Source organism: Homarus americanus, unplaced genomic scaffold (assembly GCF_018991925.1).
Source record: "Homarus americanus isolate GMGI-L3 unplaced genomic scaffold, GMGI_Hamer_2.0 scaffold34360, whole genome shotgun sequence".
Taxonomy (NCBI): Eukaryota; Metazoa; Arthropoda; class Malacostraca; order Decapoda; family Nephropidae; genus Homarus; species Homarus americanus.
The window spans coordinates 6,597,550-6,622,680 of NW_024739403.1; the positions used below are offsets into that span (position 1 = coordinate 6,597,550).

At 41.6% G+C, this 25,131-nt stretch overlaps 1 protein-coding gene across 1 annotated transcript in view; it reads left to right on the forward strand.

The window, feature by feature from the left end:
• LOC121874624 (cubilin-like) overlaps positions 1–25,131 on the forward strand; it is a 57,118-nt gene that overhangs the window by 5,015 nt on the left and 26,972 nt on the right. Inside the window, exons 6-38 of the mRNA XM_042378853.1 lie at positions 106–294; positions 1,450–1,588; positions 2,827–2,921; positions 4,403–4,526; positions 6,586–6,825; positions 7,193–7,333; positions 7,721–7,902; positions 8,332–8,506; positions 8,949–9,133; positions 9,548–9,710; positions 10,792–10,982; positions 11,415–11,571; positions 12,338–12,528; positions 13,339–13,510; positions 13,870–14,098; positions 16,132–16,268; positions 16,406–16,592; positions 17,031–17,194; positions 17,398–17,579; positions 18,218–18,377; positions 18,749–18,945; positions 19,314–19,482; positions 19,622–19,803; positions 19,939–20,107; positions 20,466–20,647; positions 21,092–21,253; positions 21,794–21,911; positions 22,783–22,868; positions 23,000–23,133; positions 23,245–23,378; positions 23,730–23,966; positions 24,156–24,343; positions 24,606–24,804. Coding sequence (XP_042234787.1) covers positions 106–294; positions 1,450–1,588; positions 2,827–2,921; positions 4,403–4,526; positions 6,586–6,825; positions 7,193–7,333; positions 7,721–7,902; positions 8,332–8,506; positions 8,949–9,133; positions 9,548–9,710; positions 10,792–10,982; positions 11,415–11,571; positions 12,338–12,528; positions 13,339–13,510; positions 13,870–14,098; positions 16,132–16,268; positions 16,406–16,592; positions 17,031–17,194; positions 17,398–17,579; positions 18,218–18,377; positions 18,749–18,945; positions 19,314–19,482; positions 19,622–19,803; positions 19,939–20,107; positions 20,466–20,647; positions 21,092–21,253; positions 21,794–21,911; positions 22,783–22,868; positions 23,000–23,133; positions 23,245–23,378; positions 23,730–23,966; positions 24,156–24,343; positions 24,606–24,804 — 5,560 coding nt within the window. The remainder of the gene's footprint in view (positions 1–105; positions 295–1,449; positions 1,589–2,826; positions 2,922–4,402; positions 4,527–6,585; positions 6,826–7,192; positions 7,334–7,720; positions 7,903–8,331; positions 8,507–8,948; positions 9,134–9,547; positions 9,711–10,791; positions 10,983–11,414; positions 11,572–12,337; positions 12,529–13,338; positions 13,511–13,869; positions 14,099–16,131; positions 16,269–16,405; positions 16,593–17,030; positions 17,195–17,397; positions 17,580–18,217; positions 18,378–18,748; positions 18,946–19,313; positions 19,483–19,621; positions 19,804–19,938; positions 20,108–20,465; positions 20,648–21,091; positions 21,254–21,793; positions 21,912–22,782; positions 22,869–22,999; positions 23,134–23,244; positions 23,379–23,729; positions 23,967–24,155; positions 24,344–24,605; positions 24,805–25,131) is intronic.

Genomic DNA, 25,131 nt, shown 5'->3' on the forward strand with positions numbered 1-25,131 from the left:
GTTTATCAGATAACTCGACATAACACATACAAAATAATCTACATTTGCTCATATCGCCAACAGTGTAAGTCTGCATGAGCTTACGCCCTTCACTTGTCCCTGCAGAACGGCGCCACCTGTGTCAACACGGACGGTGGGTACAGATGTGAATGTCAGCCCGGGTTCTATGGCGTCCACTGCCATCAGACGGCCAACAACTGTTCCTCGGCGTCTCGAGCAGCGCTTTGTGGAGGTCACGGTGTGTGTATCCCCGCACAGAATGGTCATTTGTCATACATCTGCATCTGTAACGAGGTAAGATTTTTATATCTAGCTAATGTTAACATAGTTTAGATAATATTAGGTAAGGCTAGGCTTGGTTAGTTTAGTTAAGTTTAGTTTAGATTGTGTTATGTTAGGTAAGGTTAGGTTTGGTTTGATTTTGTTTGGTTTGGTTTATTTAACTATTTTTTTTTATTAAATGAACTTAACGGCAAAAAAAAATGTATTTGTGTACACTCTTCCCAAAAAGTATCGGCCACATTTCTCATTGATACAATGTGTCACAGTGGACGAATATTTCCGATCACTAATTGTGATTCCTACATTATGTTGGTAGGTTTGCCTTCCTAGTATCTGTGAGGTTGCCAGTTATTGGTTCTCGTATTTGATGTAATTATGGTGCATCACCGTGCTCCATCTTTAGTAGAATAATATAATGATATTAATGTAGCGAAAATATATCAACGGCAGTTAAATAGTGGGTGTTTTCTGCTGGAAATCCATGAACAACACTAGTACCCGAGACTCATTGGAAAACACAGCTTGTACCGACAAACATCGCCTCGTAGTGTGTATCAGATAATGCTCCGATGCCAGCACGAATCATGAGATGATACGTTATATTCATAATCATTATCTCCTCAATTGAGGTAGAAATAGTATCGAAATGCAGTAAATCATGTCATTGTAATTGGATATGGCATCACAATACACCTGTGATTAATATCTTATCGAATCATAGTGTTTCATATTTCGTTCGAAGCGACTCCATTGTAACCTCGATTCATGAAAACATAGTAACGTTATATTCCTACTTGGCGACCCATCCCCTGGGGCTGAAATAGTACAATATCTAAGGTGAATAAATCAGCGGGATTACTCATGACGTTATTGGTTGTGTATATGGTATCACAATTCATCATATATCATTACATTATGTAGAGAATAGGTGGTATACTGCAGATATCATGGTGATTATCAGGTGCAAGAGGAAATAACGAAAGGTTTACTCACAATCAGATATACTAACTAAACCGAGACGCTGTGCACGTGTTATTGTGTTCATTTCCACATACATCAGACCCAGGTGGGGGGGAGATACTTTTTTGAGAGTGTACGTGTACTGATCTAGAGGGTAACGTCCACAACCAATACTTTTAAACCACTATTGTCGCTTCCTTCACACAGGGATGGAAGGCCAACCCCTCTGGCTCGACGTGTATAGACGTGGACGAGTGTACCAGCTATCATCCTCACTGCTCTAAGGACCCGCCAGTACAGTGTGTCAACTACCCTGGAGGATTCGCCTGCGGCCCCTGCCCACAAGGTACTGTATTTGTAGTAGTGGAGGGGTTAGTCAGACAGTCAGTTGTTTATATCCTGTTTTTCGTAGCTATAAAATCACCTCTTTACCTCCTGATTTGATAGTCCTGTTCTTTGGAGCTAAAATATTTGTCAACATGATAGTCACACAATCACCTGTTTACCAGTCAATCACCTGTTTACCAAACAGTCATATCTTTACCACCTGTATTCACGTACACTCGTCACAAAAAGTTCTCTAACAGCCGGTCACGACAGAAATCAGAATGTGTCATCTCAGAATGGTCGGTATGCCTGGTTGCGTAGTGACTCAGTAGTTCGTAATAATATATATCACTCGTCTTTACAGTATTTACAGGTGAAAAGAAGAACTCTAACTTAATTTGCAATAAAACTTCCTCAGAGAACAATGTTCATAACTCCCGTTCGAGAACTTTTTGTGGCGAGTGCACCTGTTCCTGGGAGCTAAAAAAATCAAGTCTCCAAAATCTTATTTCATTTCTTCTGTAGATATTTAAAACCAATTTTTAATGTGAAAAATAAATTAATTGTAAATTTTCTTTGTTTTTCTCTCCTAAACTTATTGTCCTCTTCTGAGCATGTTGTCCTCTTCTGAGCATGTTGTCTTCTTCTGAGCATGTTTTCTTCTGAGCATGTCGTCCTCTTCTGAGCATGTTGTCTTCTTCTGAGCATGTTGTCTTCTTCTGAGCATGTTGTCCTCTTCTGAGTATGTTGTCCTCTTCTGAGTATGTTGTCCTCTTCTGAACATGTTTTTCTTTTGAGCATGTTGTCCTCTTTTGAGCATGTTGTCCTCTTCTGAGCATGTTGTCCTCTTCTGAGCATGTTGTCCCTCTGAGCATGTTGTCCCTCTTCTGAGCATGTTGTCCCTCTTCCTTCTGAGCATGTTGTCTTCTTGAACATGTTTTTCTTTTGAGCATGTTGTCCTCTTTTGAGCATGTTGTCCTCTTCTGAGCATGTTGTCCTCTTCTGAGCATGTTGTCCTCTTCTGAGTATGTTGTCCTCTTCTGAGCATGTTGTCTTCTTCTGAACATGTTTTTCTTTTGAGCATGTTGTCCTCTTTTGAGCATGTTGTCCTCTTCTGAGCATGTTGTCCTCTTCTGAGCATGTTGTCCTCTTCTGAGTATGTTGTCCTCTTCTGAGTATGTTGTCCTCTTCTGAGCATGTTGTCCTCTTCTGAGCATGTTGTCCTCTTCTGAGCGTGTTGTCCTCGTGTTCCCGCAGGTTACAGTGGTGATGGGCACGTGTGTCGTGACGTGGACGAGTGTTTGTTGAACAACGGTGGATGCTCCCCTTACAGTGAATGTTTCAACACCCCGGTAAGTCAAGAGGCATTAAGTGGTACCCAGTTTATGAACTAGGCAAAATGACTGCCCAGTTAGTGAAATGGGTTCCTAACTTAAAGTAGCTTAGGCTAAGTTTATGTTTGGTTAGGTTAGGTTATATTATGCTGGGATGGAGAAGAAAAGAGAATAGGGAATGGTCAAGGAAAATAGGGATTTTTTTTTCTGAACACTGGGTAACTATAGTGTTCTCCTTCCACCCCCATTTTTGCCAAGATATTTTTTGTTCTTATTTACATACATGATCACACATCACATTTCGAAGATTCCCCCGAGCTTCTCTATGGTTAAGAACGAGGTCCTAGAATACAGCAAGAATTCCCTTTCTGGATAGCCATGCTGAGGTGCTGGAAAACACAGTTCAATGATCTCGAGTCTCTGATGGTTTCACCGACCTTGGAATTCAACTGATTCAGGAACTTTACGACCTTGGTACTCAAGGCTCCCAGACTCTGATCATACTGGGATAAAGCGATACTTGTAGCACAGTTTCTATATTGCGTGAGGCTTTCCTTAAAACTTGCTGCCCACCCTGCTTCAGCTACACTGAGGGGTAGATAATAATTAGGCGCTATGTGGAAGCACTAGCTGGCGACTCCGCCAGGATACTTGTCGTGGATCTATTCTCATGCTTGGTGTAATAACAAATAAGGACTCTTTTTAATTAATTTCACTTGCAATTACTTTGTATGTGTACCATTGCAAGTAAAATTACAAATAATTGAGAAAAGTAATTGATTACAATCACAATTACTTTAACTGCTAAACTGCGAAAAATCAACTTCTCTTTTCGACTATTGGCGTCAGAGATACACAGTAAAGACAGATTAGACTTAATAAAATGTACGAGTATATAATTGTTGTGGTCCTGCTTCTTTTTGTAAAATTGTATTTATTTATTTTTTTTACGGGGATTAGCCCACCCGGGCACAGGTCACTGACCCACATCGGGGCCTGGGGGCGAAAATGTAATAATAATGATAATACAGTAATTCATAGTAAATAAAATGTTAATATAAGTAAAATAAAATAATGATAACAATAATAATAATAACAACACTGTAATAATAAAGAAATACAAAAAATTCAATAGTGAGAAACGCTATATGTATATTGTGTTGTCTAAGAGAAACAATTGAGACCCTTCAATTGTGTGTAAATGAGGCAGGAAGACAGATCAGCAACCTGGGACTTAGTCACAATTTTCGTGATGCCATATGGCAGCAGGATCTACCATTAGACAACACATTATGCTTCCAATATCTTCCCAGGCGGTAGTACCTCCCTGTTTGGTAGCTGCCTACTACCTGGTCAATTTGAACGTAATTAATTACAATTTCAAATTATAATTACCCCATACTTACTTTTACACAAGTATGGTATTTTCACCTGTGATATTTTGCATGTCAGTTATAATAAAGACACTTCTACTTCAGTAAGTTTCTCTCCTTCTTCAGGGAGGTCGTCGGTGTGGCTCCTGCGCTGCTGGGTACAGTGGGGATGGGGTCACGTGCCTCCCTGCCCCACGAGCCTGTCAGTACGCACAATGCCACCCCCTCGCTACCTGCGTCGATAACCCCAGTGAGTTGGTAACGTTCATTTGAGTACCTTAGCTCACGTCTTAACATTACCGTCTCCCCTTTCTTCTTTCTCTCTCTCACCACTGATTCTTTTCACCCCCTTCCTCTCACCAATAATTCTTCCTTCTCTCTCTCTATCTCTTATCTATTTTTTCCTTTATTCCTCACCAACTCTTTTTCCCACCTTCCCTCCTTCCTCCTTCCCTCTTCCCTTTCTCGTTCTCTTCAACTTTTTCGCCTCTTTTTGTTTTTAAACTTCCAATTACATTTCCTCTGCTTTCTACGCTCATACCACTCTTGTTGATAAGTATTGAACATGATTGGCAAAAAGAGTCACACCTCAACAATATCAATTAGATCTTGGTCACAAATGTTTACTGTACGGACCTGCGGCGATTTGGTTACTTACTGTACGGTGTAAACATTGAGTCTGTGCTTCGTGGATGTTTACTTTGAGTTGTGTAACGTTATGTTTTCAATAATATTCGTTTTCTGGGTTTTTTTCGCTGTGTTTTGTCCTAAGCGTTCTCCGTGCTCTATTTCCAACAAACACACTTAAAGGGAAAGCTCTGTATGAGTGAACAAGTGTTGGGGGTAACAATAAGACTAGGGCAGGCCATTTGATGCGTTAGTGTTAAGTGTGTGTGTAATAATAATAAAAAAAAATAATAACGATAATTAACGGTTTATTGAAAGAGCATGGCTGCCGGAAGGCTGAAAACATGCAGTTACATAATTGGGGAATGGGTCTCTTGATTTACAAATAATATACAAGTAACATCAGTGATACAAATATGATATATAATAACTAGGTGGGAAGAAGGTTATGCGACAGGGCATTTCAACATAGTAACAGTGCAAATAGGTAAGATTGGCTGGGAGTGAATACACTGATTGATTACGAGTTGTTGATAGTTTTTATAATGGTTGGGACTGGGCTGAATGCGGTTGTGGTGTCGATCAGCAATTCGCGGACGAGAGATTTCGGGTGGAAGTAGGAGCCAAATTTGCAGATGAGGTCGTGGTGATGATCAGAGAGAGCCGAAAGAGTCGGTATGTTGAGTGCTTCTTCATATGTGGAGTCAGAGGAGGAGAGAATAATCTTGCATGCCCTCTTTTGCACTTTTTCAGGTGTTTACGTTATGTTGCATTTAGGGAGGAAGACCATGTAGGGGAGGCATAGGTGAGCTTGGGAAGCATGAATGTTGAGTAAACACTGAGGAGTTCGGGAACTTGAACTCCGAGGGACTTGAGTCGGCGGAGGAAGGAGGTGGAGAAGATAACTTGAGGATTTGAAAACTGTATTGACGTGTGTTTTCCAACTGAGTTTGTTATCTATAGTGAAACCGAGGAGTTTAGTAGAGTCCACAACCTAGAGTGTGTTTGAACCTAAAGTAATGGAGGGAGGAGAGATTGATGTGCATAACCATCGTCTTGGTTTGGTTGATGGTGACATGGTTGTTGGTGGCCCAATTTTGGACACTGTTCAGTATATCCTGGAGGGCGGTGTAGTCGGGAGCCGAGTTGTTGACACTGATCCCAATGGTGGAGTCGTCGACATATTTCCAGCGAGCAGAGATTTCTCTAAGGGCATCATTGATAATTATCAATGGGACCGCTCTACTTCCTTAGCTTATAAGCTAAGGAAGTACAGCGGTCCCATCTTGGTGCCCTGGGGGACGCCACAGGTGTCTGTGTGTGTCTGTGTATTTTATGGTATACTTTGGGTCCCTTTGATAATAATAGTCTACTTCATCGACATTATTCAGAAGTTAAACCTCAATACTCAGTGTAACAGTAAATAATATATCAAAATCGTTTGATACTTTAAAAATTGGATAAGATATAATAGTAATAATTTTATGTATATTTCAAATAGTCTAATTAATTTAAATCACTGAGAAGTTAAACTCTTTAAATTATAATTAGTCTAAGAGTCATTATACAGAAATTATATCAATCTCGTTTTATGCATAGATATTTAAATATAATATAGTAGCAAACAATTGACAATAATTTCTACCTTTACATTTTATTTTAATGTGGTTATACTCCGGCAGGTATGTCGCCGACATACTACCAGTGTATATGCCCCTCTGGGTACGAAGGTACTGGCATCGGGCTCCACGGATGTCTGCTCACGAGTGGAGGAGGAGGAGGAGGAGGAGGAGGAGGCGGAAGAGGAGGCGGAGGCCAGTTGCAACCCACCAATTGGTGCGCCACCCAACCTTGTGTCAACGGCGGCTCCTGTATCCAGTCCGCCTCCAATTACAGCTGTATCTGTGTGCCTTGGTATTCAGGTAAGCTTACACATGCACCTGATTGTGTCTATATAGATATACAAGTAAGACATCAGTAATACATATTATATAATAAAACTTAAAAGAACATTAATATTTCCTATACTGTATTTCTCATGATCCGCTTTGTCTTTCTCAGTACTGTACATATTAACCCGATGTGTAAAGAATATTGAAATTACAGAAAATTTACCCAAAATGTGCTATAATTTGTCTTGAGCTGCGAGCGTTCTAGGTGCGTGCTGAGAAGCTGCTGGAAGGGTGCTGGAAGACTGTTGGGATGGTTGTGAAAGAGTGCTGGGATGGTGCTAAGAGCATATCATCTTCCTAAATACTAGTAGTCTCAACTTATCTTCCTCAAAACCAGGACGCAATTGTGAATTGAACCTCGACGAGTGTGCCAGCAACCCCTGTATGAACGGTGGCACCTGTTCCCAAGGCATCAACACTTTCACTTGCAATTGTCCTTCCTCCCACACCGGTGATCGCTGCCAGACTGAGAATGAACGTGAGAACCAAGAGTCTGACAGTCTATCTTAAGTCAAAATGTTTATATACTTATTCAGGCTTACCATTTTTTTTTTCATTCAGGTTTGGAAAACTTAATCTGCCTTGAAAAATTATTCTCTTGTGTAATTTATTCAGATATGGAAAATAAATCAGATTCGGAAAAATTAATTAAATTTAATTGTTTTTTCTGATTTAAATAAAGAAATATTCACATCCAGCTTCGGAAAGTTTATTATATTTATTCACAAATTTCATTGGACAGAAAAGTAATTTACAATTGGATCTAGAAACTTTATTCAAATCTCTCTCTCTCTCTCTCTCTCTCTCTCTCTCTCTCTGTATTGATATACCAAATACCTCCATCTTCCTCCTCCTCCTATAACAGAGTGTGGAGGTGTCTTGAGAGGGACGGAGGGCGTGGTGACCTACCCTGGAGTGGAGGGCCAGCTCTACAACCATAACATCAGCTGTGCCTGGATCATCAGAGTGCCACGGGGAAAAGTCATTAATGTTACCTTCCAACATTTCCATATGGAAGGTGGTCGATGTAATTTTGACTGGCTCCAGGTGAGTGGTTCGGGTGGTCTTCAGGTGTGTGGTTGGTTATTTAATGCCTCCAAGTGTGTGGCTGGGGGCTAGAGTGCTTCCAGGTGTAGATTTGAGTGCCTCCAGGTGAATGGTAGGTGCTTTAGTGCCTTCATTGGAGTGAGGGTATGAGTGCAAACCAGGTGAGTTCCTTGTTCGAGTCTTTAAGCACCAACTCCCTTCATACTTACAATTAATGAAACAACCTGATTTGTAATTATATTTTGACTGGAGGTGACGTTCAGGACATTTATACACTCTACACTAACCATAGACTCGACCTTAGATCATCAGATTTGGCCATCATCAGATAAGACCCTTGAAAAAATCATATCAGTTGACGAGACCCTGAAAACTATCCTATTTATAAGCAAATATTCTCACTGAATTCGTCCCTCTTCATCCAATCAGATTCACGATGGATTACAAATGTCCTCTCAATTGATTGGAAGATTCTGTGGTACTAGTCTCCCAGGAAACAATGGCTCTATCATTAGCACCCATAACTTCCTGTATCTTTGGTTCCATTCCGATCATTCCGTCGCGGGCTTTGGCTTCAACTTTACCTGGAACACCACAGATCCAGGTGAGTTTTTCCCTGCCACACCTGTGCTCATTAGGACCTACATGTTGATATTTTTGTTTTGTTTTATGAACGATTCTGATGAATGATGAATTTTATTATTTTTATTTATTATTATTATTATTATTATTATTATTATTATTATTATTATTATTATTATTATTATTATTATTATTATTATTATTATTATTATTATTATTATTATTATTATTATTATTATTATTATTATTATTATTATTATTATTATTATTATTATTATTATTATTATTATTATTATTATTATTATTATTATTATTATTATTATTATTATTATTATTATTATTATTATTATTATTATTATTATTATTATTATTATTATTATTAATGTAATCAGTGTCATCATTGTTGATATTATAACGACTACTAATATTATCATTCCTAAGAATATTATCATATCTTCTCTCAGTGTGTGGAGAGGACTTCCATGGCCAAGAGTATGGCTCCTTCAACTCCCCCGGGTACCCTGGTAGGTACCCGATAAACCGTGACTGCTACTGGACGGTAACGGTGCAGCCGGGCAAGAGGATCAAATTCCATTTCGCCACACTGCAGATTGAGGTCCATCCGAACTGTAGCTTCGACTTCCTGGAGGTAAGCTCTCTCTCTCTCTCTCTCATCTCTAACCTTGACTAACTCCTTCTATCAGTTAAATTTCCCTCCCTACCTACCCCCCCTCCTTCCCTCCCTTGGTTCCTCCCTCTCTTTCTCTCTAAGTATCTCTCTCTCTCTCTCTCTCTCTCTCTCTCTCTCTACGTAACTGCCTTCTTTCCTCCTCCCTTAACTCTCATCTTAACCCTCTCCCTCCCTCCTCTTCACTATTTTTCTCTCATTTCCTCCTTCCTTCTCCTCTTTCCTAATTCCCTCCCTCCGATGGTAATTCTTTCTCCTTCTCTCCCTCCATACCTCTCTCCCTTCTTCCTTTCCTCCCTCCCCCTTTCCTTTCTAGAATTGTACTTGATTTTTTTTTTAACTAATGCCTCTTCCCTTGCTCCTTACACCCACCAGATACGCGATGGGTTGACCGAGACTGGTCAAAGCCTGGGCAAGTTCTGTACCACTCAAGCTCCACCACCCGTCACCACTTCCGGCTCGGAGGCCTTCCTTCACTTCCACTCAGACGTGTCAATAAGTGATACGGGTTTCCACATCTCTTACAGCGCTGAGCCTGGTAGGGACCGTGTGTGTGTGCGTGTTTCGTCGAGAAGAACTAATTACATTGATTAATCATTTTCCTTTCCTGATCTTACTGCTGGATGTTATTTTTCTTGCATGAGGGGTATTTCTTTTTATCTTAGTGTGCCTCAGCTCCGGCATTGATCAGTTCTTGGCCGCCCTCGTTGCTTTACATTCGTACTTTAAAACAACGTGTATTGTATTAATGAATGACAATGTTTAATGTTACACAATGATTTAATTTTGTAATATTTCTTACCTGTACCCGTAAGTTCACCTGTAATCTGTGTTCACATGTATAGTACCTGTACAGTACCTCTAGCTGTTCTTTCCTAATTAATGACACGATTGAATGATGCTTGTACACCTCTAATTTCAAGATATGTCTATTAATTTGTGTAGTGCTACCTGTATCCTTATAATTGTTTTGTAATTAAAAAGTGAGTGAATGGTAGTACTCATGTTCTGCTTTCTTTCTTGACTATACCTGTACTGTACATACATATACCTCTATGGACTGTATACAGCTGTCTATTTTTAAGGCAGATAAGGATATTGCCTTATGCTCTTGTTCTGAAATATTTATATCTGGTTTTCTACGAGTGAATGTGAATTTAAAGTACACGATCCAAAAATTTTCTTTACAATTTTGTGTTAGACAATTATAATGGCTGAAGGAATTTGACAACCCTACCGAGACAGGAAATGTTGAAGTGACTATTTTGAAATTCATTGGAGACTTCAGTAAATATACTTTTTGGAGTGTGTGTGTGTGTACTTTTCTCTTTATATTGTTCTGTATTTCTGTAATACCTGCTCCTGTAACTGTATTTGCACTTTTACCTTATACCTTACCTTCTTATGTACTGTATCTGCATCTACACTTGTTCCAAATTTCATCTTGTACACTACAACTGTATCTGTAGCCTTCTCTGTAACTTCACTTGTGTCTATATTTGTATTTATACCTGTAACCTAACCTGAACTTGTACCCTTACCTGGAACCTCACCTGTACTCCGAGGGCCTACAACTAGCCAAGTCAATTAATCGAATAATTTTAATTGCCTCCCATCAGGTACACCAGGGTGTGGGGGACTGCTGACCAATGACGTAGGTGAGTTCTCTGCCCCGACACTCTCAGATACCTACGAGCATAATCAACACTGTGAATGGCTAATACGGGTACCTGCTGGCGAGACCATCCAACTCAACATTAGCGAGCTACACGTGGAGCATCACCCAGGCTGCTTCTTCGACTATCTGGCTGTGAGTTGTTGAGTTGTCCCAGGTGTTTGTTGGATTGCGTGTTAAGATTTGATTGGTTGATTGAATGTTGAGAGGTGACTGGTTGATTGAATGTTGAGAGGTGACTGGTTGATTGAATGTTGAGAGGTGATTGGTTGATTGAATGTTGAGAGGTGACTGGTTGATTGAATGTTGAGAGGTGATTGGTTGATTGAATGTTGAGAGGTGATTGGTTGATTGAGTATTGAGAGGTGATTGGTTGATTGAATGTTGAGAGGTGATTGGTTGATTGAGTATTGAGAGGTGATTGGTTGATTGAGTGATGACAGTTAATTGAATGAAAACAGTTGATTGAGTGGTGGCACTTGATTGGGTGATGACAGTTGATTGGGTGGTGACAGATGAATGATTTCCTATTGTATTAATATATTTCCGTCATAAACACCCTGCCAGATCCGAGACGGTGGGAGCGCGGACAGTCCATTAATAAGTAAGTCTTGCGGGACGACTCTGCCCGAACCCGTCCGTTCCACAGGCAACCAACTCTTCGTCGTGTTCCACTCTGACCACTCCATAACCTTCAGAGGTTTCAGGGCCAGATATCAAGTAGGTAAGTATCTGCATGTGTGTGTGTGTTTGTGTCTAATGCAGGTAACGTGGCAACCTGTGGTGTAATAGTTAGCATGCTCCACTCTCAAGCTCGTGGTCTCGGGTTCGATTCCCGGGCAGGGTGAAACTATGGGCAAGTTTCTTTACGCCATTTGCCTCTGTCTACCCAGAAATAATTAGGAAATTGAATGTTAATCGAATTACGGGTCTTGTTCCGGGGTAACGGTTACCCAGTGCAATTGGCGAGTTGTCCGGTCTTATCTGACTGGGTCATGCAACTCGTTACCTTAGGCCTTGGGGTGTGATTGTTGTGTTGGCGACATCTTCTACACCTTAATCAAATTCCTGCCTAGGTGGCCCTTGGGCCGGCCATCCTTGAACACGATCGGTAACCATAATTATTAGTGAAACGCGGGTAACCTTTTAACCTGCTCAAACATATAGTAACGTTTTAACCTAAATTTACTTAACGAAACTTGATCACTCATAACGTAACCGAACCTTATAAAACTTAGTTACGTACACTAACCTAACTCTACCTAATGCAACTTAACCTAACCTACCTTAACCAAACCGTAACTGAAGTCTTCGAACCATAATCACACTTAATCCGACCTACCCTATCTTAATCTACCCTAAACTACCCATACTTAGCCTAACTTACCTTAACCTGCCCTAACCTAATCTACCCAAACTTACCCTAACCTAATCTACCCAAACTTACCCTAACCTAATCTACCCAAACTTACCCTAACTTAACCCTGCAGCGTGTGGCGGAGAACTGACAGGAAACACAGGGATATTCAAGTCACCCTACCATCCACAACCTTACCCACATGACCGAACTTGTGTGTACATTATAAGGCAGACACCGGGGAAGGCCATCAGACTCAACTTCACCGAATTTGATATTGAGGGACCCAGCATGTGGAGTGGCTGTGTATTTGATTACGTTGAGGTGAGTTGATTAAGTTCTTGTGTTGGTGATGATGGTATGGTGGTGGTGGTGTTGGTGATGATGGTATGGTGGTGGTGGTGGTGGTGGTGGTGATGATAGTTATGGTATGGTGGTGGTGGTGGTGGTGATGATAGTTATGGTATGGTGGTGGTGGTGATGATGATAGTGATGGTATGGTGGTGGTGGATAGTGATGATGGTGGTGATGATAGTGATGGTATGGTGGTGATGATAGTTATGGTGGTGGTGGTGATGATAGTTATGGTATGGTGGTGGTGGTGATGATAGTGATGGTATGGTGGTGGTGGTGGTGATGATAGTGATGGTATGGTATGATGATGATAGTTATGGTATGGTGTGGTGGTGGTGATGATAGATGGTGGTGGTGGTGGTGGTGGTGATGATAGTGATAGTATGGTGGTGGTGGTGGTGATGATAGTGATGGTATGGTGGTGGTGGTGATGATGATAGTTATGGTATGGTGGTGGTGGTGGTGGTGATGATAGTGATGGGTATGGTGGTGGCGATGATGGTGGTATGGTGATGACGATAATCTATAACAATAATACAGATAATAATAGTAATAATAATGATAATACTGTAATATAAGTATAAATGATCAGAAAAAGAATGATAATGAGAATAACAAAAATGATTTCTATACTAACAACAATGATACAACCAGTCATTACACCGTCTATCTCTCCCCTTGAATATTTCCAATACCATTACGTGATCACAGAAGGATAAATATACCGTAATTTCTAAACAAATATACTAGTGTGTGGTTATGTAATATATCGACCACCAGGTTCGTGACGGTCGACGAGACACCGCGCCTCTACTCGGCAAATTCTGCGGACCCTCAACACATCGGCCAGAACCCATCATCTCCACTCACAACTATCTTCGAGTTAAGTTCCGGACGGATAGCTCAATCAGTAACAGAGGTTTCTTGGCTAACTACACCACGATTGATACAAGTGAGTCGGTGTTTCAGTTTACTAGGGAGAATATTATAGGTGCATAAGTACAAATAAAATTAAAGTATAGTTACAGGTACACTACTAAAGTAAGCACAGGTACAGTACAGATGAGAGTACAAGTATAGATATTTCAAAACATATAAGTATTACATTTTATCTATCTATTGACCATCTATTTTCCGTCTATATTCATATGTCCCTCTCTATCAAACAATTAAATAACTTCCCTTTTATCCTTGACCTGTATCTACCTATTCTCTTCCTGTCTGTATCAATCCTTCAATAGATCCTTTTTTTTTACCCATCTACCTATGTCTACCAATCCATCTATCCATCTAATTCTTCCCCTCTCTCAGGATGCGGTGGGGTACTACGGGATATCTTTGGGTTGGTCAACTCCCCCAACAGCCCAGACACCTACCCCAGCAATACAGACTGCAACTGGGTGCTGGACCTTCCCCCAGGCTATGTCATTCAGATCACTTGGCAGTCTTTTTCCCTCGAGCAACACTTCAACTGCAGATACGACTACATTGAAATATTTGATAATTCATCCATCCCTGGTTCAGGAGGACGTATGGGAGAGTGAGTATTTGACGTCCTATCCACCTATATCTATCTATCTATCTATATCTATCTGTCTATATCTATCTATCTATCTATCTATCTATCAATCTATCTGTCTGTCTGTCTGTCTGTCTGTCTGTCTGTCTGAGCACAAAGGGGTGCGGCGGACGTGTCGATACAAAGTTCGATTCCAGTTATAATTTCATCGGTTCGCATCCGGGAGACACAGTCCACACCCAGCGGCGAATCGGTACCTGACTTTTAGTTGGACAAGTGAAGGCGTTCGAGTACAGTGCCGATCATCCTGCTGCGTCCTCCTTGTGTAGCGAGGTTTTATACCCAGAACAGGACTTCATTAGGCTTATGGAAACTACTTATTTTTACATCATTTCCACTTTAAGAAGGACAGGCTAAGTCATATTTATTTGGTATTGATATTGAAACAGTTTATTTAGCCAGAAAAATACAGATACAGAGTGGATAATAATAACAATATTGATATGGCTGAGCACTTGATATAGTATACTGTACATTTAACGCGAGGAAGTGTTATGTAACATTTAGTATTATCTGGAATAGTACACATAACATGGTGTTATTAAGAACATATTATAAGAATGTTATCACTTACTTATTTATTTAATTTTTTTACATATATACATTTAAGTATATACTGTACATATTTTACAATGGAGTTGATATACATTAATATTATAAAAATGTGAAACAAGAGGATAGAACCTGTCAGTATCATGTCTTGTCGGCAAATATGTAATTTTTTCGAAGGTAATTTCTATCTAAAACACGAGATAATGGTTTTGGTGGTACAATAAAAGTAGGAATATAAAGTAGATATTACAAAAATTTTAATACTTGGACAATAGATATTTTTTAAGAGATGATTTAAAGGAAGGGAGCGTAGTCTTTGCTCGGATGGGTGGGGGTAAGTTGTTCCACACCTTCACACCATGATATTTTATGGAGGTCTGGGACTGAGAGGAGTGCATGGAAGGTGGTCTTAGTAGCTCTGGGTGCCTTAAATTGTATCTCGGATTATTCCGGAACTGAAAATCATTATCAATCAAGGGATTGGCGAATTTGTAAACAAACAGGGCACAACAGTAGGTGTTAATATCCTCGAATATTAACATTTTCAATTTAGCAAATTGTTCGTTAGTATGAACAGGTTTTTTTCTTCAAATTGGTCATTATCCGCACAACTCTCATCTGTGCAGTAATCAGGGGTTGTGTTTTTGTAGAGCCAGAGGCCCCATAATGTGTGGCAGTGTACCAAGTGTTGGTAAACAAGATCATAATAGATTTCTTTCATTGCTGGGGGTAAGTTTTTGCTTTTGTGAAAGATTGTGTAGTGGGTTTTTTCGATGTTTAATGTCAGATTGATGATTATTATAGCAGACATACTGCTTCCTGTTAGACAGATATGAGATAAACCAATTGTATTGATGAAAACTATGAACGCTGAATTGACTAAAGTCAGAACCTGGAGAATACGAAATAAACTTACCCCCAGCAATGAAAGAAATCTATTATGAACTTATTTACCAAGAAGACCACTCATATGGAATCTATTATAGCGGGCCTGAGAAACTGCGTCGTACAGCGGCGTTTCAAACAGTCATAACCGTGTGATAGAGGGAGGGACGGGTATGGCGTCACACGACTCAATGTCGCATGATCTATCCGTATGGAATTAATTCTGGGGAGCCTGGGATACTGGTGGGGTGATCCGTGACGTAACATCAGCAGACCACCTACGCTGTATCAAGCCTACCATTAGTTTGTGCACATTTTATGCCCTGTCTCAATATTGTTTTCTACTTAAGTATAATAGCTAAATTAAGTAACAATATTGTGATGGCGTCTCTCTCTCTCTCTCTCTCTCTCTCATGCAACCAAACCCGTATGTTTGTTAAATTTTAGTAATTGTTTTATTATTACATTTAATGATCTTTAAAATACGTGATTATATACCTTAGCTGTTATAGAAGTGCACTGACTAATACATTATAACATCAGCATCTTTTCCCCAGACATAGGTACTGTGGCTCAGATACTCCACCAATCATGACGTCCTCCGATAACTTGGTGACCATCCACTTCCACTCTGACCACAGTGTGAACCATGATGGCTTCTCCTTCACCTACCATGGCATTGACGCTTCCAGGTGTACGTATCTGTGTGTGTTGGTTATATATCCTCACACATATCGACCAAATTCGTGAACTTGCTTGTACAAATTGTAAGGACGAGAAGAAAAACCTAATCACAGTAAAACTCTTTCTTCTTTTCTCTCCGCTCATCAGCTTGCGGTGGTCACTATCATACGGAGATGGGAATGATTAGCTCACCCAACTACCCGGAATACTATCCACACCAACGGACCTGTGAGTGGACTATATCAGTGGCCGTGAGACATCAAATACGGCTTACCTTCGTGGATGTGGAGATCGAGGAGGCTGATAATTGTGGATTCGATTCCTTGGAGATTAGGTAAGGGATGATTGGAGATCTGGTGAGGAATGATTGGAGAAAGACGAGAAATGGTTGAAGATCAAGTGAGGAATGGTTGGTGATAAGGTAAGGGAAGATTAAGGATTAGGTAACAATATAGGCATGTGTTAGTGCTGTGAAAACCCAAGTATTTATCACAGGAAAACCTCAGTTTGAAACCTTGGCCAGAGTATGTACAGTCCCCTTCGCTAGTGCGTTTACAGGGCCCGTCAGGTGTTGTGCAGTGTGGCAACACTGTGTTTATTTGCATTCGACAGAATGAGACTCGCAATAGTAAACCTACTATGGAATCAAATTAAAACAATATTAAAACAAATATCTCATCGCCACGGCTGACGAAGTATCTACAAGCTTAGTGCCCAGCATCGCTCTCTCACCGGCATACTTATCGCCAGACGTTCTTTTGTCTTCTGGTAGGAACGGCAAGTACGACACTTCGCCACTGATGACGAAGATCTGCAGCAGGAACAAGACTGTGCCGGAGGTATTCTCTCACAACCACCAACTGTACCTCAAGTTCAGAAGCGACCCCAGTGTTTCTTATGAGGGCTTCAAGCTCTTCTGGGATGCGGCGGCTACAGGTGTGTGGTACTATACTGTACACATGAGAGATATGCAAGAGAAAAACTTAATTGTCTGCCTATAATATTGAATGACTAGATATATCTTACCTTTAAATCTGATTGCCTAGTTATTGACTTATTACACTGCCTATTTACCTATCTACCTATTATGTTATTTACCTACTCTCAACTTAACCTCGATCGTCTCTGGCTGGGTACAGGATGCGGAGGGCATATGACAGCAGAAACGGGAGAGATTATCTCACCTGGGTACCCTCAGCCATACCACCACCTGGCGGACTGTTACTGGACTATCACCGTGGCCGAGGGGTCTGCTGTCAGGCTTCACTTCATCGACATGGATATGGAAACTTCACCTGGTTGTTACTATGACTTCATTGAGGTGAGAAATGTGAAAGTCTTCGTTACTTGCAGTTGATTATCATTGTATGTTGATGATATGTTTGAATAAAAAAATTTTTATGAATGATCAGTGATTTATTTTATGTATGCCCTTTTTTATATCTGTCAAGACTTTACCTCTTTTTACAATATAAAGTGGGGAAGCCGGAATATCTCTCTCTCTCTCTCTCTCTCTCTCTCTCTCTCTCTTTTAAATCACTTGTATGATCTTACCACTCTAATGAATGTATTCTGCTATGGTATTCCTACATCAAGGGCTCAAAATACTGATTTAGTCTACCTCTTATCCCTTCACACAGGTCAGCATCACCCACCAGCATGTTGTTCCCTAAAACTCACTCGACGCCATGCGCAGTGCTGATTCATGGTTGTCTATCCTTCCTTACCTCTTCCCTTCCTCTCAATCTGTCCAACATCACCTGACCAAACCTTGATCTACTCTGTCCAGAAACATCTCTCACCATCTACTCCGTATTTCCACATCTCTAATTACCCCACAGATAACTGTCTGTAGATCCCCCTGTCTCAACATCTGTTTATTGTTTTGTGGAGACGGGAAATAATATACCTGTTATATTTCACCTGTCTCTATTTCTCTCCCTCCCGTGTTTGGTCCAGGTGCGTGATGGCAGTTCCCCACTCTCCCACCTGCTGGGGAGATACTGTTCACTTAATCTAGGTGTCATCTCCCTCAACTCATCCGGCAATTCACTCTGGCTCCGCTTCCGCTCTGATTACAGTTCCTCCGGCAGGGGCTTTAAGGCTACGTATATGACAGGTAAAGATATTGTTGTTAGCTTGGTGTACATGGCGTCTCTGGTTGTTAGTTCTCGATACTACAGTAAAGAGAGAGAGAGAGAGAGAGAGAGAGCATAAGGGGAAGAGGTAAATAGACAGACAGAAAGACAGACAAGTAAGAAGTGAGAGAGAGAGAGAAGAACTAGAAGAGAAAGGGATAAAGAGATAGATAGAATGACAGATGTAAGAGAAAGAACGCTAGGGGAGAAACGATAGATAGATAGATAGTTTAGACAGACAGACAGATAGATAGATGTAAGAGTGGAGAGAGAGAGAGAAGTATTACAATAATGGACAGTAAGACGTGACAAGTCTACCACAACACTGACCACTCTCGTATCCTTCATACAGACTGTAACAGAGTCGTGAGAGGTCCACGAGGAGTCATCACAACACCAGGTTTCCCCGACCCATACCCTCTCAACCGCAACTGTACGTGGACCATCGTGGCACCTTTAGGCAACTCTATCAACGCCTCCTTCAGCAGTTTCGTCTTGGAGGATCATATTAATCAAGAGACCAATGAGTGCCTCTTTGATTACGTAGAGGTTAGTGTAAAACATAATGGGATACGGTGGCCGTGTGTAAACAGTGTTCACAGACTATCCTAATGGACGTTGGTTCATGGCTGGGTGAATGGATACCTGGTTAGAGAATTGAAAGAGGTTGAGAAGAGTACCAGGTCATTGCGACATACCTTCACTCTCAGTATGAAAAGTAGGTCTTCAGCAGTAGTTTGTGGTTTGGTAAAGAATATCACACACACACACAGACAAACATACAAACAATTAAGTCAACCATTCACTCAATCAGTCATTTAATCAATCAGTTAATCAGCCAATCAATCAATCAACGAGTAAAATATAAACTCCAAGAGGCATTAAGCCAAGGCCCTTAAGTACTCCTTATGTTACAGCTGTACGAGTCTCAGGACAGGGACAGGAGAGGATCGAGGTTGGGTCACTATTGTCGTAACTTGCCTCCCCCTGTCGCTACAGCTTCCCGCATGAACAGACTCGAGGTGAACTTCGTCAGCGACTACTTGGTGCCAATGAACGGCTTCAGGATGGAGTGGATAGTGAACGGTGAGTGGTGACAGTTGCTAGAGGAACGGACTTTTGGCGATAGTAGTCAAGAATGCCCTTTACCCTTTAGAGATGATTACAAAATTTGGATTAATACCATAAACATATCTCGCTTAAAGTACTGTACTCTTTCCTTCAGGATGCGGCGGTGAGCTGACCAAGTCTTCGGGTATCATCTTAAGCCCGAATTACCCGAACTCCTACCCGAGCAACACAGAGTGCGAATGGCATATCAGCACCCACCCAGGCACCAAAATTCAGATCACCATCCATAGCATCGATCTAGAGAACGCCGGGAACTGTATCTTTGACGTGCTGCAGGTGAGATGGTCCCTAACTTGGTGATAAGTCTTGTAATTCTGGTGACAGTAGTGAGTGTTGCCTAGAGAGAGAGAGAGAGAGAGAGAGAGAGAGAGAGAGAGAGAGAAAATGTATTACACTCGTGTTTTCTTACAGATACACGGGGGAGAGGACAACACCTCGCCGAGGCTCACCTCACTATGCCACGAGCAGATGGACGCCACCACCGTTACTACACAGGGCAACCAGGCTTTTATCAGCTTTCGCAGTGATCAGTCCGTCAGGGGGAAAGGCTTCAACATCTCCTACACCAGTCTCCCTGGCGGTACGTACTTCCTCCTTCTCTTTCTTTCCTTCCTCTGAGAACAGTCTCTCAGGGTTGAGGAATTCAAAATATCCTTCCCCTCCATCCCTGCCTCTTTCTCTTCCTTCATTTTCTTATCCCTCCTCCTCCTCTTTATCCTCTATTCTTCTGTTGTCCAGATCACTTCCTCTTTCCATCGTTTTATCTGATTTTTGTTGTTGTCTCCTCCTTCCCATTACTATTTTTCTTGTTCTCATTTCATTACACTTCATTCCTGTATTTTGACTTACCAATCACACTCTTCCATTCCATCAGTTCTATCATACATCCATCCATCCATCCATCCATCCAATTAACAGAGACCTATCCACATCGACAGGTTGTGGTGGATTGTTTACCACACCAAGTGGCACCATCCACTCCCCTAATTATCCACAACACTACGACGTCCACTCAGACTGTGTGTGGACTATCCGGGTCAATCGACTCCACGTCGTAGAGCTGAACTTCACCAACTTCGATGTGGAGCCGAGCACCAACTGTACCTATGACTACGTGTCGGTGAGTTCAAATTAGGTTACGTTGGGTTAGGTTTGATTAATTTAGGATAGATTATGTTAGGTTAAGTTAGATGAAATTAAGTTAGATTAGGTTTGGCAAGGTAAGGCTAATTTTTGTTAGGTTAAGTTTGTTTAGGGTGGGTCAGTTTAGGGTTGGTTCGGCCAGGTTAGGGTGCTGCGTGCGTGTGAACCCGATTTTTGAAATTCTCACATTTATAAAGTATCTAAGAATGTTAAGAACTGCCAAGGTTAAATAATGGATATATTAATTACCCTGGAATAAATATCTCAAAGTCCCTAGGCTAGTTTAAAAAAAAGACAACTATATCTCATTCTCATCCAGGTATGCTAAGGACCCTATATTAGTGCACCCCTTCAGATAACCGGGTTCTATCTCTTATCACACTTAGGTATCAAGGTAATAAGTGCCCTGTCATCCTTTCAGGTGTGGGACGGAGAGAACGAGGATTTCCCCCTCCTCCTCCAACACTGTGGAGCCTCCCTACCTGTTCCTTCTCTCGTGAGGGCTTCTGGCAACGTCATGACAGTCAGACTAAAAGCAGATGGGTCTTTGAGCGCCAAGGGCTTTACGGCTAATTACCAAATGGTAAATGTCCCCCTCATACTCATACGCCACTCTTCCTCCATACATTACTCTCCTCCTTATAACACTAGAAATTCTTCATATACTTCTGCCCTTCATACATCCATACACGAATGTCCTTCATGCACCCATACACCACTCTTCTTTATACATGCATACACTCCTCTTTCATACACTTATATAATACTCTTTTTTTCATGCGCCCAAAGATTGTTCCTACGTTCATAGAGAGAAACATCTACAGAATCCTTCAATCATGCAAAGATATGTTTACAGATGCCAACAGGTATATATGGATACAGTCATGGGTAATATCTACAGTTATACGTACATGTATTCATGGTATCTACAGTTATAGGTACATACAGTCATGGGTAATATCTACAATTTTACATGTACACAGACACACAATCATGGGCTTTGCTTACATGCAGTTGAACACAGTCACGATTCAAAAAAATGGGCAGATAGAGACAGACAGACAGACAGACAGACAGACAAACAGACAGACAGATTGACTTAATTTCCTCGTTTATTCTTCAGGGTTGTGGGGCATCCTTGGAGGTCAGCTTGGACGAGACGGGAGAATTGACCTCTCCTCACTACCCAAGTCCTTACACTGCCACGCTCAACTGTTCCTGGCATATTTACGCTCCTCCAGGTATGGTTTCATTGTCGGTCATCTTTCTAAGTCAGTTTTCTATTGAGTTAGTTTCTTTATTGGTCAACTTCCCCATGAGCCAATTAATCATCTCTGCAGTTAATCTCCCCGTGAGCCAATTAATCATCTCTTTAGATAATCTCCCCATGAGCCAATTAATCATCTCTTCAGTTAATCTTCCCATGAGCCAATTAATCATCTCTTCAGTTAATCTCCTCATGAGCCAATTAATCATCTCTTCAGTTAATCTCCCCGTGAGCTAATTAATCATCTCTTCAGTTAATCTCCCCATGAGCCAATTAATCATCTCTTCAGTTAATCTTCCCATGAGCCAATTAATCATCTCTTCAGTTAATCTCCCCATGAGCCAATTAATCATCTCTTCAGTTAATCTTCTAATGAGCCAAATTTCTAGTAAGTCAGTGACCTTGTAAGTCAGTTTCCTGCTAATGATCAGTTTCACCATAAGTAGAGGTAAAACAGGTGTTGCGAGGTAGAGGTAAAATAGGCTTTGAGAGGTAGAGGTAAAACAGGTGTTGAGAGGTAGAGGTAAAATAGGCTTTGAGAGGTAGAGGTAAAACAGGTGTTGAGAGGTAGAGGTAAAATAGACGTTGAGAGGTAGCGGCAAAGCAGGTGTTGAGAGGTCGAGGTAAAATAGACGTTGAGAGGTAGAGATAAAACAGGTGTTGAGAGGTAGAGGTAAAATAGACGTTGAGAGGTAGCGGTAAAACAGGTGTTGAGAGGTAGAGGTAAAATAGGCTTTGAGAGGTAGAGATAACACAGGCGTTGAGATATACACTTAAAACACATGTTGAATTGTTCAAGTAACTCCATAATACACGTGTCTAACTCTTTATCCCCATGTCCACAGGTTACCGTGTCCACCTGCACATAGTTCACTTGGACATACACTCACGTTTCCCTCCCAACGTCAACTGCAGCCATGAATATTTAGCTGTAAGTATGCATGCCCTTATGAGAGAGAGAGAGAGAGAGAGAGAGAGAGAGAGAGAGAGAGAGAGAGAGAGAGAGAGAGGCTATATCATGTCACAGCTATGATGCGCGTATTATAAAACTGCTCTTCTCAGGTACTGGACGGAGGTCAGCTAGACTCACCAATGCGGGGAAAGTACTGTGGTGACAGAGCGCCCAGGTCCATCGTCTCGTCCTCCGAGTACCTCACAGTAACGCTGATTAACAACTACGCCTTTGTCACCTTCAAGTAAGTTGGCTGAGAGAGAAAGAAGGTATATCCTGTCATGCTATGAACTCCCATGGCTTTATATGATCTTATATGGATGCATTTGACCCGGGATGACCTCTCTTCCCCCAGGGCAGCATACAGCGTGTTCAGTTCGAGATGTGGGGGCACGATGACCTCGGCTAGAGGGGAATTAGCGAGCCCACACTACCCGGAGCCTTACCCGGGCCACACCGAGTGTGAGTGGACGGTCAACGCCGGTCCAGGTACGTCTGAGTATCAGGTACTATGTTAGTTAATCAACCAGGTATGTCTGAGAGTCACTTACGATTGTAATTACTGATTGAGCCACGTAAGATTCTAGTGAGCCAGTTATGGTACAAGTATTTAAGCTTAGTAACCAGGATAATAAACATCGAGCAAGGTAAAGCACTGATTACAAAGACGCGATTTACTCTGATCATTCATTCATCTACACCTGTAGTCTGATTACACTTCATCTATCTCACTGATTTCCTGAATAAGTAAAATCTGACTCCAGTTCATCTACTGTACCTCACCTTTTTCCCTCCCCATACTTCCATGGATTTCACCTTCACTCCTTTCCCTCCACACAGGTAACAGTCTACGATTAGATTTCATAGAGTTTGACTTGGAGGAAACTGACGGCTGCAACTTGAATTACGTCGAGGTGCACGAACGTGATCCCACCGGCCCGCTTCTCCTTCACAACTGCACGACCTCCAGCACTTCTCTTCCCGCACCTATCACGGTCCGCGAGTACCTCTGGATCAAGTTCCGTTCTGATATTAATGGCGTTGGAGCCCGGGGTTTCCTGGCCTCCTACAGTCTGTGTGAGTGATGTCTTGAAATCAGATGTTTATTGGGTAGAATTGATAATAAATGATAAGAGAGAGAGAGAGGAATTACAACACCCGGGTATATGATGTTATAGGCATACGCTGTACACAACCACTGACATAGTACATTTCTACCCACACCGTAAACTCAACCACTTAACGAATCCACTTCTCTACACACAGTATTCGGCAACTCGCTGTATGGGGAGTCGGGAGAGGTCACATCACCCTTGTACCCTCACACGTATATGGGCGCAGAAGACATTACCTGGACCATCACAGTGCCTTGGGGGAAATACGTCAGCATTACCTTCCTCGATATGGATATTGAGAGTAACCCAGTCGTGGATGAGTGTAATGCTGGCCTGGTGGTGAGTTGGTGTGGTGGTTGGGTTAATTGGTAGGTGTGGTGGTTGGGTTAATTGGTAGGTGTGGTGGTTGGGTTAATTGGTAAGTGTGGTGGTTGGGTTAATTGGTAAGTGTGGTGGTTGGGTTAATTGGTAGGTATGGTGGTTAGGTTAATTGGTAGATGTGGTGGTTAGTTTAGGTTAGGTTAGATTAGGTTATGCATGGACTTAAAAAACTTCCCCTCTGGTTCTCGTCTTTTCCTTATCCATAGTATTTACGACACAGATCTACAATGGTCCGAGCAGTGAGTACAGCTCGGTGTTGGGTACCTTCTGTGGGTATGAGACGCCCTCTGAACCGATACTGACGGGTAGGCGGTCGGTGTTGGTGAGGCTCAATTTCCGGCACGTTCATGAAGGATCCAGATTCAAGTTCCGATACGACGCCGTCAGCAGGTCGGAAAACATGGGCCAAAGTCACCTTGGTAAGACCCCATACCCTCCCCCCGCCTCTCCTCCCCTCCCCTCCTTCCTTCCTTCCCTTCCCTTCCCTTCCCTTCCTTCCCTTCCTTCCTTCCTTCCCTTCCCTTCCTCCCTCCTTCCCTCCCAGATCTATTACGTGTTTAGTGCCATTGTGTTTTGTTTTGCCTTGAAGTGGTATCAGCAAATTTCCCACATTATTTCAGTATTATCGTCAATAGATTTTAACTTTACCTGAAGCAGATAAGTGTTATTTAATATTTTTTCTTCATCATAAAGTTTAAGTATTTAGTGGCCACATAGAGCGGCTCCAAGGGCTTGTTTATTTCATG